The sequence below is a fragment of the Leptosomus discolor genome, chromosome 3, assembly GCF_034619465.1.
Source record: "Leptosomus discolor isolate bLepDis1 chromosome 3, bLepDis1.hap2, whole genome shotgun sequence".
Lineage (NCBI taxonomy): Eukaryota > Metazoa > Chordata > Aves > Leptosomiformes > Leptosomidae > Leptosomus > Leptosomus discolor.
Window position 1 is genome coordinate 30,495,113 of NC_141393.1, and position 16,349 is coordinate 30,511,461.

Sequence of the window (16,349 nt, forward strand, 5' to 3'; positions counted from 1 at the left end):
TACAGAATGTAAAGTGGTAGCACAGGACGGTCACTGGCTCATGACTGTTCCTGGTTTTAGAGTCCAGGACGCATTCTATAAAACAAGAAGGATTAATATATAAAAATACAGAGTTATATCAAGCAGAGCCAGTTAGACCTATCTCAGCTTTTCAGGGAGATTTCACTGGAAAGCTGAGAGTACTTCTAGTCTTTAAACAGCGAGGACAACAAAGCAGAGTTCTTACAAGCCTAGGAAAACACTACAAATTAGCTGAGTTCTAGTTTTGTGCCTAGATGTTGATGACAGGGTACTCTTCATTTTTGCAGACCTTTTGGTCCACTACTAAATCAACAGATTTTGCTAACTTTTCTGAGCTATTTCTCCATACTGTATTCTCACTAGAGCAGGAATAGCAGACAAGATTTTTAAGAAGTTCTTGGTTTCCTAGAGCCTTCTAGGTAAAAGAGCCAGAACCATAAAGGTGGGATAGGCTTAACAAGCATGATACAGAGAAACATGCAAAGTGTTACTTTTCGATCCATTGAAATCGACTATATTTGAAGACCTAATTCTGCAATAAAAAGTTCACTGCACCCATAGGACTGTTGACTTTATATCTGCTTCTAGACAAAGAGCAGGTTACGCTAATCTGAATATTAAGAATCATTCCTAAATATATCTCTGTAGATTACTTAAACCTTTCCATGATGCCACAAACATATTTTTTTCTTTACCCTATACCTTATCTTACCTTTTGCTCAAGGTGAAGATCTACTTTCTGTTTAAAAGAACTACAACAAGGCCTCCACTGCTGTTTGAAACTTAGAAGCTCTAAAAAGGAATATTCTTAGTATCAGCAGATTGGCTGTGGGGTGAAAATAGATACAGAAGTAAGCCAAATGCTCCCTAAACGCTGTTCCTGAGAGGTATATTCTTAGATAGCAGACAAGCTCCCAACACCACTAGTAACATTCCCCCCAGCCTTTTGAAGGATCAGTGAACACCTAGAACCACAGAAACAAAATCTATGGGCTGGAAGGACACTGCTGGGGAGCAGAGATCCCTATAGCCCTGAGGACAAGACAGCTACACATATGAGTGTCATATAGCAGGGTAGGATAGGACAGCGTCATTGTGACTTTGCAGGTGTTCAAGAATAGAAAAGACTAGTGGAAAGAAGGGAGGGGAAAGAGGACTGTCTGATTCATCCATCATTTAAAGAATCATCTGGTATGAACTTAACGGCAATATGGATTAGTTATAAACGTCCAGAGATGCCATCTGCTCAGATGGCAATAATGCCAGGCATAGAAAATGGCTGCTGATCTCGTCTCATACTGACGTGGCCATGCTTTCTACCTGAGATGTAATGTTAACAGGCACAAAGCCAGATAAAGTTTTAGGCCTTCTACATGCATTCAGGTGAGGATGGAGTTCATACTGAGAAAACATGGGAGGCCAATGCTGTATCTCTAAAGTGGTGTTAGATTCAAAGCACCCCTGGGAATCAAGTAAATAAGTAAATTAGCATATCCTTCTTTGTGTGGAAAAATTTTACATATGCTTTCACATTCTAGAGGACAGAAAATAATGTTGCTTAGCTGCCTCCTAAGTTAGCATGCGTACTAATCTGAATCTTAGTTATTTTCGAGGCAGTATTTCAAATTGTTCAAGTTCCACGTCAGGCCACAGTGCCGGATGGCAGCAGCAAAGCCCAAGCTGCAGCCTGGCCTTGGAGAAAAAGTGCTTGCTGGAGCGCAGCCTGCGCAAGCCCTCTCGTGGAGACAATTTATACCGCCTGGAAACCACTGTGGTGCAAGCTAGCTAAAGCATCCTCTCAAACAGATGACAGTAATATTGACAAAAACCCCACCGCTTTTACAGGAACAAGTTTTGTCACCACTGGGTTATGCAGAGACAGATACATTGACTAAAGTAAATATTTTCCACTGTTCTAATCAGTACTGGCTTTTGTCAGAAAACTTCTCTAGTGTAAATCTGTATTCGTGTATTTCTAGCTCTCATTCAGCATCTCTAGTCTGTGTGAAATTTTGAGGTTGACTGGGAAAAGGTTCCTGAGGAAACAATATTGAAACTATGGAATGAATGGTATAAGCAGCAGAAAGGAGAAACATGGGAGTTAAAGGATACCAAAAGCCCTGAAAATGAGCCAGAAACGGGAAGGAAGAACAGACAATAAGGAAGTGGAGCATAAACAGGGAGGAAAATGGAGGAGGAAGAAATATAAGCGAAGAACTTTTATTTTTATTTAATATAAAAGAAAGTGTGATGTTCATTGGGTCATTGGGAATAAAACAGGCAGGCAAAAGCTCTTCAAGTTAAAAGCGGAACAGTCAGCAACCATGATGTTGTGAGTGAGCTAAGTAATGTACAAACTTGAATGATCATCCAAATCTGGTCTTCAGAGTTCATCACGCTACCAGGATTGAATATGTTGTTTCTGAAAATATATTTATTCACAAAGAACAATGTCTGTTATTGGTCATGTCTCACAGAAACTCTTACTACTCTTAACTTTTTTCTGGGTCATATCTTCTCTACATGAAACCCAAGAGGCCTAAGCAGTAGCTAGGTAATAAAGATAGATGTGCAAAACATCTTCTAGTATAGGACAAGTTTTAAGTTTCTCTTATGTATCACAGCAAATATCCCAAACCGAGGCCTTTTAAGACTATATCCTCGTGTGACCCTATGTAAGTCAAAGACTTGCGACTTGCCATATCTAGAGATCAGCTAAGAGATGTGAATGTTTCTAGGTCACATTCTCTTGTTTCACTCAGCTGGTAAACCAGGGAGCAGGTTATGAACATAATGTCTCCAGAAATTTGTAGCCAGTGATGTATCAAGGGAAGGACAAGAACAGCAAATAAATCTGCCAGAGCCACAAAAGACGATTGTAAGTCCCAGAAAGGGGGACTTCAATTCTGCAGTAGCAGCTGGAAGGAGCATGTGGATTCTGGAGGGACTCTGAGCACAGCATGGGAGTGGGGCCTGTCTGTGGTAAAAATACCAGGCACCAAAATGAAGTGCTATGTCCAGTTTAAAGGATAGTGGCACAATGCTGCAGTATGTTCACATCTATTCCTCAGCCCCAGATTTCTTTTTTTTGTCCCCTCTGAGCAACTCTAAACTAGAACAGAAAATGTAGAAGTTAATTCAGGAACTGTTGTTCGTAATCGCAAATTTATTATTTGTTCTACAGATAAACCTAAAATCAAATCTCCTGATCAGAACTGTCCCCTTTCTTTCAGTATGAAATGTTTGTATGCGGCAATCTTTATCTAAACTCTATAGATCCTGTCAGTCTATAATCAGTATCTTCATTTTCAGTGAAGCTAGTTGTCTGATGTGCTTTTTCTAAAAATGCTGCCAATATAACTATTGAAGTTGAAGCAACTTACAGTGATGTAAAGGTACTTGGAAGTACTGCATTGCTTCTTCATAAAATTATTTTAAATGTTGTGTTGGCAACATACCTTATTTTCAGATTGTTTTACAGTTAACGTATGTATCGATTGTGAGCTGAACTGCATCCAAAAGACGAACTAATCTTCATTTGCAATTTTGCCATATAATGGCCTCTGTAATATATTAGTGTACAGCTTTATTCTGCTCTGAAAAATAGACAATTATGGATGACCATCATTCTTTGGTTTGCATATCCTGAGTATTTGGGCTTCAGGCAGTGGACTGGGGGTGGAACGCCCTTGTGCAGCTGTTCCTTCTGCCGATGGCGATGGTCAGCTGCTACCTGGCAGGCGGACTGGGCAGCACTGGAGGCTACTCAGTTGGACCTATGCTGGCAGCTCCCCCAACTGGTCCCAACCTTTCTTTACTCTTTGATCTCACAGTTGCTAGAAATGAACCTCATTCCCCAGCATTTAATTCCTTGAAATGTGCACGTGATATACACACACCATGGTTGCTCCCGTAGCCTGAAATCAGAGCAGCCTTAAGGCATGATATCATTTAAACCAAGATTTGTGCACTTCCAAAAATTTTACCTTTTCCCAAACAAAGAACAAATCATGTTAAAAGAATGAATTAAGCCAATCTGTGTACCTTTCCCAATCACACAAATTTAATTCCAGGGGATTTTCAATGCCTTTTAAATAAAAACCTAATTATTTTTTACATAACATTTTCAGTAAGTTAACCAGTGAGTGACAGATAAAGGAAGAAAGCTACTATATTCTTGGCCTGATGGTCACAAAGCAGGATTAAACACTGCTTATTTAAATAATATAACTGTATTTCTCTACATAATAACAAAAATGACTGTTATAGTTGCAGGGAGAGAACACCTCTGAAGTTTTTGCAGAGGATAGGGGTTTTTTTAATATATTTTACAAAATCTTTGGAAGTGCACGTGCAGGTTAAATTTTTTAAAAGTTTAATAATTGACATACACGTGCTATTTTTAAAATCAGAACAAGATTTCAACATTAAATTTGTTGGAATAAAATACATAGCAAAAAAAATTGTTGAAGACTACACTAAAGCAAAAAAGATGTTCATAAGGAGGAAATATACTAGTTTATTATTTATTTAATCTCTGAATTTCTAACAAGTACGTTTTACAAGTTATGTCTCATTCATTCGAGAACGAAATTAAAGAAAGCATCTTTAACATAGGTGCAGTAACATGTTCTGGCCTCAAGAGGGCCATATATGACCACGTCTAAACGTTTTCCAAAATGAAGGAAAACCCCACTTATTACTAAAATAGAACAGATGCTGTTTGCTTGTGGGTGACTGCTAAATATATTGACCTCTGCTGTATCATTGACAAGGCTTAACATATAATGGCCACGATTTCCCTTCAAACTCAGAACATTTAATTCAGCATTTCCTCTTATTCAAGGCTAGTTGCTTAGAAGAGGTTAAGTCTATCACCTCAGTAGAGACATTATATTTCTTTGACCCACAAACTTGCTTTTTAGTTAAGATTTCTGAGTTTAAGAACAGGGAAAATTGTGATTACTACTATTTGCTAAACACAGCAGCAGCAAGGAGAGATTAAGATTCACCACCTCTTTTCTTTACTCCATTATTATTTCTCTAGTTTCTTAATTTAGCTTCCTGTTACACACTTGGTTCTTGTTTGCCTGCAGTTTCCAAAGAAATGCCGTTACTACTAGTTCCTCTATTAATTGCTCTTGTTTCGCTTCCTAATTCATCTACCTTCCCTTTTAGATAGTTACTTTTTTTCAGTGGTCTCTAGCAGGCATTCATTTGCATCCTCTTTAGACCCTAAGTCTGACTTACTTTTTTCATCCCAAAATTTTGATGTGTTTACAGAATAAAATAAAACCAGTCTCTGGTGTGTTTTCTTTTGTCGTCTTACTCTGTTTTTAACTACAGAGGCTTTGCTGTTTCTAACAAATTTACTATTTTTTTCTGGTTTTCTGTACCTCAGCAGAGCTGTAGGAGATTTGCACCGCAAAGCATAGATGACGTTGACCCTAGTTTGGACCTACCTGAGCCAATTTTATGCTAGCTGCTATAGGTCAGTTGCTGCTAATAGTCCAGAGGTATTTACATTTTAAATCACCCTGTGTGTCTTTAGTCTTATACAACACAGTGAAGAAACATTCATGTAGTCAGATGCTGGCACCAGTAGGGAAAAAGCAATTAGTAATATTAAGTTACTGTGACTTGAACATCTACACTGTCTACTACCAAAACTCTGTTTGCTTGTTAGTTTTCCCTCTGTCAGCCTGGAGAGATTCCAAACATTATCCAAGGGGAACCAGAGGCAAATCTAGCCCTCATTCAGGTAACCTTACTTGACCTGTGTGAGAATCAGTGTTCAGAGTAAGTCTTTACTAACAGTAAAGGAATATTCAGATAAGATTCCAGTTTGATTTGCTAAGGACAGCTCAGCTGTCTGTGAAGATTATCATCTGTGCTCCAAAACTTAAAGCAAGGACGAAAAACAATTTTCTGCCTTTCTGGGTCCTTGCAAGATAACATTCAGATACCTGTGAAAGCATACAGACAGTCTGAAACAAGCTTCTGAGGGACAGTTTCCTGTCCATATTTGCCACAAATTATATTCACTCTGATGCCTAAGGATGACAACTATGATTTATGAGTCAGCATGATTTATTGTTTCATTCCTGATCATAATATACTGGAAATGATGAAGGAATGAAAACCAGTTGCTGCCAAAATATATAAAGATACACAAGAAGAAAAAGATATGAACATATTTTGAGGAGTTATGCAATAATCTTACATAAGTAGACTTGATCTTTCTTCTCAGGTTAATCCTCTCTGGACCCTTGAACATTTCTCTTGCTCTGACTCATCTCCAACATGTACACATTTTAAGGCAATGATGCGTTAACAACAGTAGATAGACTGGAATTTGATTTAGGTGGAAGTTAGTAGCAATGTATTATTTAAATAATTAAATATTTAAAATAAAGCATAGTGATTTTGGTGTACTGTATCTTCCTGGAATATCCTGTACTTCCTCACAGAAGATACATAAAACATAAGTATCCAAGAGCCTAAGTATATTATGTAACAGAACAGCTAGACCTTAAAGCATTGGGAAAGGCATATCACTGTGAAAATATAAAGCAATGAGCATTCTCTCCCACCACTCCATATTTGCCATATTTAAGGAAATATTAAACCCCACAATTTTAAATTCAATAGTTTCCTGCTTAATAATGGTGGCACTTCAAGGAGCCCTAAAATCAATACAGTAACTAATTAATAGGTTAGCTCAGAAGTTATCTCAAATTCTTCACAACCAACCAACCCTTGCCCCAGTACCTGCCCCCTATAAGACAGCAGTTATACAGGATTCAGTCCTGAACACAAGATTAAACCATCATACATAGCCTGAAGTAAATTCCCAATAGCAATTTGGCTCTTTCTGTCCGTGTTTTGAAAGCTAGTGCCATCACCGAAAGCTTCCAAACCTACTTCAATGGTTTCTGAGTGCCTTTCTCTACCTCCATGAGAGAACTGAAAGCACTGCATGATCCCAGACAATAGACTCTCTGCACTGATAGAAAGGAGTAGATCATAAGATCATCTTAAAGTCAATACTGATTAGTTCTCCAACTTATTGCTGTGTCCCTTTTAAATCTGGAGCCCCTATTGGCTTTCCAGGCAGGTCACCTGGCAGCCACTGCTCACCTTCAAGCCTGTCCTTTGCTACAGTGAGAGCAGGAAGTCCACCTCTTGCAGTCTTACTCTTCCCTCTCTCCATCTTCAGCTCTGCTGCACCCTTTTGCCTATTAGCAGAGATCCAGAAGGTAAGTAATGATCCTTGACCAATTTCTAGAAAGTTTCCAGTTCAGAAATAAATGTGGATGAGTCTGGTGCAGGCTGGTGGCTAGGCTAAGACAGGACTCTGGGTTGTAAAGCCAATTGTCACTTAAAGCTGCTCTGAGTGACTGCATTAGAATAGAAGAGGAGGGCTTACAGAATCATGTATGCAAAAGCATTTGTTCCTCGGTTCATCTAAGCTGTTAGTAGCCATCTCTGATAGTAGCTCCCTATCTAAGCTGGTAGCAGCCAGCATGTACACAACAAGAGACAATCAGGAGGCTTTTTGCAGCCAAAGGTCTCACATCAGATGCGAGTCAAACATTGTGTGTAGTCATATCCCTTACAATCAATTCTAAATACTGGTAAAGACATACCCTCAAATTGATGCTACTAAAATTATTCATGAACAGATTTTTTCTATTTCTGTCTCTGCCTCTGTCTTTTTTTTCCCCAAAAATTATTTGCAATGACTTGCCAAACACTGAATGTAAAAAATCCCTGATCTAAAACTGCTTACTGCCAAATCGTTCTGAGGTCTTTACATTGGAAATTCAAACAGTTCTGAGCAAGCATATGCTTCACAATAGATGTGTTTCATTAAGGAAGCATAATTCCTGCAGTCAGTTTTAGATGTAAAGTTACAAATTCAGAATTTGCACAGATTACATAGAAGTGCTGGTTTTGCAAAGATTGCTGGTGACAAACTTGCTCGGACTATTTGTGGTAAAGCAAATGCCAAAGAAAAGTGAATGTACTTGGAGAAGCTGTTTAAAATTCAAGCAAACTGTTAGGAACTAAGTGTTTTGGAGGAACAGAGGGTTCACTGTATTTCAATATTGTCTTCTAGTAAAAGTATTTACCCGAGTAAAAGTGAGAGTTCCATATGTATATTACATTACTGCTTAATAATAATTTAACCAGCCTGAAAACTGAGGGATGGGCTTTCAAAGCAGGGTAGTATCATCAGACTCCAAACAACAAAGCACAAACTTGACTCTCAGTACAAAATGTGATATGACATTTTCAATTATGCTGCACAAAGCAGCAAAACTGCTGAAAAAACTACAGAGTTGCCAAGGAATTTCTGGATCTGATACCTCTTTCACTTACTGTTTTTTATAAACTGGTCAACAACCAAGAGCAGTATTTCAATCTAAATTATATGAAACAGTATAAGTAAGGTTCAGAGATGAAGAAATTTTGGCAAGCACTCTGTTAGGAAAAATATATAATCGATTTATTTTAAGAGTCAGTATTAGAAGCACTATTACTAAGTTACTGAAAAAAGAGGGCTGAGAGGAGCACTACAACACTTTGAAAATCCTTTATCTGATAATTCAGAATAAGACAGTCTTGTTCCCTGTAGACTTCCTATGCTTTTTCCACCTGTTCTGTCATTACTGATTTCAGTTCTATGTTTTTTCTTTGTTACCAAGCCCCATCAGCTTTATCAGTTCCTATTAGTTTTTCACTACCTTAGCCCCACAGCCCAAACTTCATTTGTGCTCTATGCATGCTTTTGTGTCTAATACTGAAAATCACCTCCAAACACAAATAAACTTTGCTTCCCCTAAAGCAATCCAGCTCCTGCCTTAACTGTGCTGGTATGTTTTCAGTCCATTCTCTGCTCAAAAGCAACTCTGTCCCCTTTCAATCTAAACAACACAAATTCTTTCCCCTTTGTGTCAGTTCTCCAAATGTTTTCTAACCAACTGGCTCTCGCTGCCCAAATGGACTCCCAGCTGTATCTCCAATACAAACTTGCTCTAGCAAGTCCATTAACCATTTGCATCCACCTACTGTTTAGTCACCTTTTGTGACTACCTTCTAAAAATGCAAATCTTTCCCACCTAGACACACAGCTATTTGTCACACTAACAAGTTTAGCTCTGGTATTACACTCTCCTTTGTAGACTGCACTGATCTTCAGTTCCTCCTAGATAGGAAAATTATTCCCATTACTCCAATGATTTGGAGAACGGGTTTTTAATCACTGCTCCACTAGGTCATCTTGGGTTCACAGGGGATAAATGGTTGCATGAGGGTGAGGGGGTCCCTGACTGGCTCCTGGAAGGCAGCAAAATCTTTTATCTAGCTCTTTGCTGGAGGATCCCTGGAGCATTCTCTAACACACCACAGAAAAACATGCAGAGCAATGTTATTTTGTTCCTTTAACACGTCAAGAAGGTGGGTAACCAGTGCAGAGGCTGACTGAGCTCCCCAGACAAAATACAGAGCCAATGGAGTTGAGGGCAAATTCATGAAATGTGATGAGTTAAAAAGATGGGATCAATAGAAATCAAATTGCTTCTTGCAGAGGAAATTCAGCTGCCTCTCACAGAAATGGAGCCTGTGATAAAACAAGCTATAAGTCTGTATAACGGGAAAAAATTGGCAATTTGCTCCATGCAATTAACCCTGAGGCCTGCAAAGCAAACATACCTTCATTTAAATAGAGTGTCTTGCAAATGGTTACATTCCTACCCTTTGTAATAGTGCCATCAAAAATCAAGTAGGCAGGATGATCAGTGATCACAGATTACAGCACAAGGATGTCAGTATAGTCAATCTACTATTGCTTTCTAGAGGAGATAAAAGTGCCTGAAGAAGGTGTTATTATTGTTACTATTATTTTATTTACATAAGATGATAGAAAATGCATTGCCATTAGGTCAGCCCAAGATCATTTTTTTCTTCCAATTTTTCAATTTGCACATAAAAATGGGGGGAAAAATCAATTAATAATATGATTTTAAGGAAAACTTAGTTTTCTTGCAGAAAGTAAACCTTAAAGCGTTCTGAAGCTGATATTATGGTGTGCTAGTGTTACATATGAGAAGTGGCAATCTTCCATCTTCCTACAGCAAAGAACTCTGTTGACTTTACCTGTGAGAATGATGTTATATCTTTTTCCCTCCCGTTAGTATAACAGAAACTGCAGAGCTTAATCTGCATTCTAATAATTCATTTGGGGTACCTACTAAAAGCTGAACTGTACGTTAACAATAAGAGGAACATTCAGAATATTGTATTACTTGTTCTCACATTTAACTCCAAAAAGTAATTTCTGAAACATAGAAGGAACTGCCACAGAAATTGTTACATACCCCAGAATGGAGGTACCCAGTACTAAAAGCATAATACCCATGTGAGGACATTTGCATAATTTGCAAGTATGAAAAACTACATTTTATCAGTTTCTGCATATGACTATCCTTTATATAACTGAGAAATGGATAAGGCTTCCAATAAATGGTTTAGCATATGTTCAAGAAATTGCTTACTACAAGATATTGCCAGATTTATACTAATTAAAAATTATTCCCATCATAATAAAATACTGAGACTTCCTTTTTTTGCCCTATTACCTAGCTAAAATAAGACTTTCAATGATTTTGAATCTGCCAGTCATTTCTAAGATGCTCTTATCCCAAAATGAGAGGTTGAGTTATTTTAGTTTTGTTTTAGTCACAATAAATAAAATATATTATGTTAGACATTTGCAGCAGTATAACTGGGTTACTAATGGGTATGAGCATGCTTCTTCTGTCTTTAATTAAGTTCCCATTTCAGTTCTGACTTCTTTAGCACAAAACTACCTCTAACAAAAGTAGTATTTAATTATTGTTAAGACACGTATTCATGCAGTTAGGAAACTCCTTTCTGAGATGAAGACTTCTTATTAAATAACAGAGTTAGTGTAAATGCTAGATGACAATAATTAAAAAAGCAATGGCACACTTTTGATACTCTGCTAAGGGAATTGTGAAACAGGAGATCTAGCAAAAGGACAGACTCAACTGTGATGCAGATATGGTATATTTAGTTAGGTTTTGTTTACAATGCTTCGTAATATCACATAAGGGAGGAATTTTCTATTTTTCTGTTACTTATGTCAAATTATTAAAGTACCTCAGCAAGGCACCACAGTGTAACTGAGGCAGGATTTACCTTGGTGAGAGCTCTTGCACTGAAAAATGGGTTCTTTACTAGCCTTACAAGCAGAAGATATAATTACTAACCACAATGGAAAAACTCAGATAAATAATCAGCCTAGGAAAACCTTATATTGCTTTAAAATTTTGGAAAATTGTAATTGCTTTGCAAAACATTTCAAAACTTTTCTCTTAATTATTTTTATTCACTCTTCAGGAAGTACATTTTCCAGCCGTTTAGCTAGCATACATCTTTCTGCATGAAATAAATATGAAATATTCTTGTGTGCTGCTTTTAAGGCGTGGATCACTGAGCTATCTCTCTTCCTAGCAGTGCTCTTTGCCTCTGGTCTTCTTTCTGTTTAAAGCTGTTCTTCTACCCTAAGCCACTTCCCACAACATACTACATTATTTTCAAACTGCATGATGAACATTTCCCAAACATTCATCACAACAAGGAACACTGAGAAACTGTAGAAAAAGCAGCATCAGCAGTAGCAAAGTTCCTCAAGGACAAGAGCAGCATCTGTAAACACTAGCTAGAAGGGTTTACTCTGGCCAGAGAACAGCTAACTACCTTTAATTGCTGTCAGGAACTCAGTCCACTCTCCAGAGGTGAGGAGAGGATGGGTATGGAGAGGAAGAGGGTGTTTACAGCTGCAGCCAGTTCTTACAGCTGGTTTTTATTCCTCCATCCTGGCAGGACTGAATTGCAGCTGCATGGAATCACACAGAGACAGATGACCCCCAAAAATAGAATTACCTTTTCAAAAAGTTTGAGAAAAATAAACATGATGGTGTGAGAGGGTGATGCAAAAAATTTCTCTGCCACCTGCTTCTTGCCAAAAGGATGCCAGTCAGCTTCTAGTGGAGGGAGCTGGTCCCTAAAGACTCAATAATTCCATTCCTTTAACAGGCTTTTGTAGTATGATTTGAAAGACAGCGTCTTCCGTATTCACAAGCAGCTTTGATGGGATTTGTTGCTTGCATGGAATGAAGAGCTCTGTATGTGTCAGCTTCATCTGGACTAATTTTCAACACTACACAAACTTAAGCACAGAAACAGCTTGCACTTATGAAGACGGTTCTTTCATCAGAGTCCAGAAGATGAACCCCAGCTATCAGGATGGATGGAACAACTTGAATCATTAAGTGCTGCCCTTTAGAGCTGACTGTTTGAAGGCTGACAGCTGCTGCTCCCTCCTTTGTTTAAGAAGAAATTTTTCTTTCTGTGTTTTCTACCCTGAATTTATACTCAAACATCTTTAGCTCAGCTACTTTTCTACTTGTCATAGTACTTCCAATGTCTTCAAAAGTTATAGAAATCATGCATCATAAGAAACATTTACTGAAGTTATGAAACCAAGTCCTTTTTTCTTAGCTGTTACGAGCTTGATATCACTGAAGATAATGCAGATAGCATTATCTTAGCATTTAGATGCTAAGATCACTCTTTAATGCATATGTCAGAATTTTAAAAGATTTTGAAATCTAATAGAGATGGAGCTTCATTTTCAGAACGCATTTTACTAAACTGTATTGAGGATGGACTTGAAATGTTATGAATAAGAGAGTTCTCCTCTACAATGGCCAGGAAGACAAACCTGTCAGAAACAGAAACAGAAAATTTGCTATAAACGTAAGCTAATAGTTATATTACTGAGATGGCTAGGTCCTTGTTTGATTATTCATTCAAATTCACCTCCCTTTCCAAATTTCATCTTTTTTTCTTGAAAAGATCTCACAGTGTTAACCACTGCAAACATTTCCACTTTATAAAGAACTTACTTCTGAAGAAGTGCTGCCAGAAGCCAAGATTGAAATCCTATCTCATCTGAACTTTAATAGGATAGTATATTGCCATTACTGCTCTGGCATATTGCACTATTAAATTGCCATTATTTAGGAAGGATTTTTTAAGTAAAAAAAAGAAAAAAAAAGAAAAAAAGATGCTGTGCTTTGTTCCACCAACACTGGAGGGAAAATAATCATTGCAAGGGAAGAGAACAGATTAAAAAGTGTGGTTATTATACATGATATGATAGGAATCAAGAAAATGATTCCTCTATTCTTGGACTAAAGCAATTCCTTTTTTGTAAAGAAAAGCAGATGGTATTAAGTAAGACTTCATTCAAATACAACAAAGATCCCTGATTTTCCAATGTTTTATTTTTTCCCTTCATCCAAAAAATAACTCATCAAGTACCTGATCTTGGCAAAGAGAAGCTCTATTGATAAAATAGTGTTTTGCAGAGTTTAAAGGCATTGGTATGAGTAAAATAATGTAGGCAAATTCTGTATAGTTCGCTAAAGTGAACTGCAGTCTATTATAATTGCAATGATCACTGCTGTTCTCTACTTCTAGCAGTCAGTAGATGAGACTATTTTCATGAAAAGAAAACAAGAAAGCAACTCCACCCCTGCCCACAGCTCCATCTCCATGTACAGGCTTATCAGGAACACAGCAGAACATGATAGGATTATTGCCTTACCTCAATTTTTTCCCATATGGTTTCATAATTCTCTTGATGTTGTATATCTTGCATCAGTTGATGAATTAGAGCTGATTTATTTGAGGCAGAAGTCTCATTCTCAGTGGGCTGAGTGACAGCAGTCCTTTCTGACTTTTCTTCAATGTATTTTTTAATGCAAGATACAGGCATACAAAGATCTTCATCAGACAGAATATCACTGAGAGGTCCAGATTCAATACTGTCACCCAAGGAGGATACTATATCACTTGAAGAGCTTGGTGAAATTCTACCCATTTTTTTGTGCTTTTTTGTCTGGTATGTTGGATACATTTCTGAATCTGAGTTCATTTCTGACAGCTCCCAGTCATCAATGTTTTGAATAGTTTCTCTTCTGGGCTTTTGGGGCAGCAACTTTGTCAAGTTTTCTAGTTTTAAAGCTAATACTTCAGTCTGTTTGAGATGTGAAGGAAGTGCTAAATATTCATCAGATCCATACCAGACCTCACCATCTTTACTGGTTTTTTGAGTATAGCTTGGTGTTGAGGAGAAGATTTTATTATTCTTTCTTCTCAGTAGAGGAGGTGATGAGTTGGTAAGATCAGAACCAGTTGAGGAAGCACTCTTTTGGCTACGTGTTGGTGAACTAAAAGGCTCAGTTTTACCTTGTGATTGCAGATTTGGGTCTCTCTGGTTACAAGAATTTGATGATGCAGATGAATCCGTTTCTGTCTCCTCCAGAGACTGAGAGTTATGAGAAGTAATTCCATTCTGTAGAGGACGTCCTCTTTTTTTGACTTGTATTGGTGGAGCCATTTTACACATACCTCCAGGTGTTCTGCCAGCTTTCACTTTCTCTGGAGCGTCATGAGACTTCTTATGTTTTGATTTTTCTTTACAAGTGTAGAAAGCAGACTTTCCTAGACTTATGGAACTGTCCTTAAAGTGATTATTTATTGTATACTCAAGATTTGTATCATCTATTGTATTTAAGCAATCATATGACTGACTAACTGCAGATGGACTGTTGGTGTAGGGTGACTGTAAAGCTAGGCAAAGCTTGGACCTGTCTGGTGGATCTAACAATGAAGGTGTACTTCTACTCATTTCATTTTTAACTATCTGAGAGATTTGCCTTTTTAAATCATTGGCTTCCATATAATCTTTAAACACATCATCTTTCAGAAATAGACCTCTTTTTGGCAATGTAGGCTGTGTAGGGGAGTCTTCATTATAGTTAAAGCAATCTCTTATGGACCTCTTAGGAGTTGCATTTTCACAGTGAGAATGTTTGATTTTTTCACCCGTGTGCTGTGGAAGATTGCATTCTGGTTTCTTTAATGTGGAAACTGCTTTGCTGTCAGTAGGTAAAGCACCATCTTCAGAGCAAAGTCCTTTAGAAAGAGAGGAGTTTGCAGAAGGAGATACTAGCGAGAGCTCATGTGGTGCTTTCCTGTCTTTGTTTTCTTCTTCATCTTCTGCTGAAAGAGGTACGTGGGTTTCTTTCTCATTTAATGCTTCATTGCACTGGGAAGCAATGGAATCAGTTGCTACTGCAAGTAAACCCACACTTCTGATAAGTCCTGGAAAGTCCTTATCCATCTCACTGTAGTTCCAGGATTCAAATGATTTTGCTTTCCCTTGGCTGGAGGTCATATCATCCAGAGCACCAAGCAAATCCTCACTAGGACTGTAGTCAGATAGTTCAAATGCAGTAATACCACAATCCAGTGACAAGTAATTTTGGGAACATTTGATGGTTAACTGTCCAGAATCATCAACTTCGGTTAAAGAGTCAAGACGGTCCTGAAACAGACAAAGAAATGATACTTTTTTAGAATTATTTTCATATACAGCACACACAAAGTAACGATCTACCAGCTTCTATGTTTCACTGCCTAACATCTAGAAAAGCATTTGTCACTAATCTGCCTGTTTTTGCAGTACCCTGTAGATGAGCAAACCATCCTAAAGTATTTGGGAATGAAAAATGGCAGTAAACTGAAAAATGCTTAGTTTCTGTCTGGTGCAGCAAGTTACCTAAAAATAGCAACTCACTTTTGTATTGGTATTCCCCTCCTTAAATTCTGCTCTCAGTTCTACTTACTCTGTAGGGGGGACTCAGAAATTCCATAGAGCAGGCTCGTACTGTTTCCTGTGTTAACTGCCTCAAACAGGAGGGAGGGGATCCTGGGGACTCCCGAGTATATCTGCCACCTTGTTAATCTTGTGTTCTCAGAAAAAATCCATGCTGCTCTACAATCTTACAGTTGGTTGCCAGAATGTTTTTCCCAAGCATCATCTAGCAATGACAGACATTTCTTCCCATATTTGTGAGACAGAGGTTGCTAATTACATTTCACTTTTTTGTAACATTATCAACTGAGGATTTACCTGCTGCATATTTGGAACAAAAATGAAGAACAGCTCAAGGAAAAGAAACTATAGCTGGGAATCCTAAACCTCTGGCCTGCTGTGTCCCCTTGTCATCATCTTCTCAAGTGAAGTCCTTCAATCTCAAAAACAGGGACATAGCCAGGGGAGACCACCTCAGGTGGCAAATGAGATTTTAAGATCAAAGTCAAATTAACGTTTATAAACATTTTGGTAACTTATTTGAAGGACACTAAAAAAATCTGACTACATT

General features: G+C 37.9%; 1 protein-coding gene across 2 annotated transcripts in view; it reads right to left on the reverse strand.

The window, feature by feature from the left end:
- The window catches only part of AKAP6 (A-kinase anchoring protein 6), a 224,518-nt gene that overhangs the window by 163,976 nt on the left and 44,193 nt on the right, over nucleotides 1–16,349 (reverse strand). For both annotated transcript variants that reach the window (XM_086463168.1, XM_086463167.1), the window contains exon 3: nucleotides 13,724–15,508. In XM_086463168.1, coding sequence (XP_086319294.1) covers nucleotides 13,724–15,508 — 1,785 coding nt within the window. The remainder of the gene's footprint in view (nucleotides 1–13,723; nucleotides 15,509–16,349) is intronic.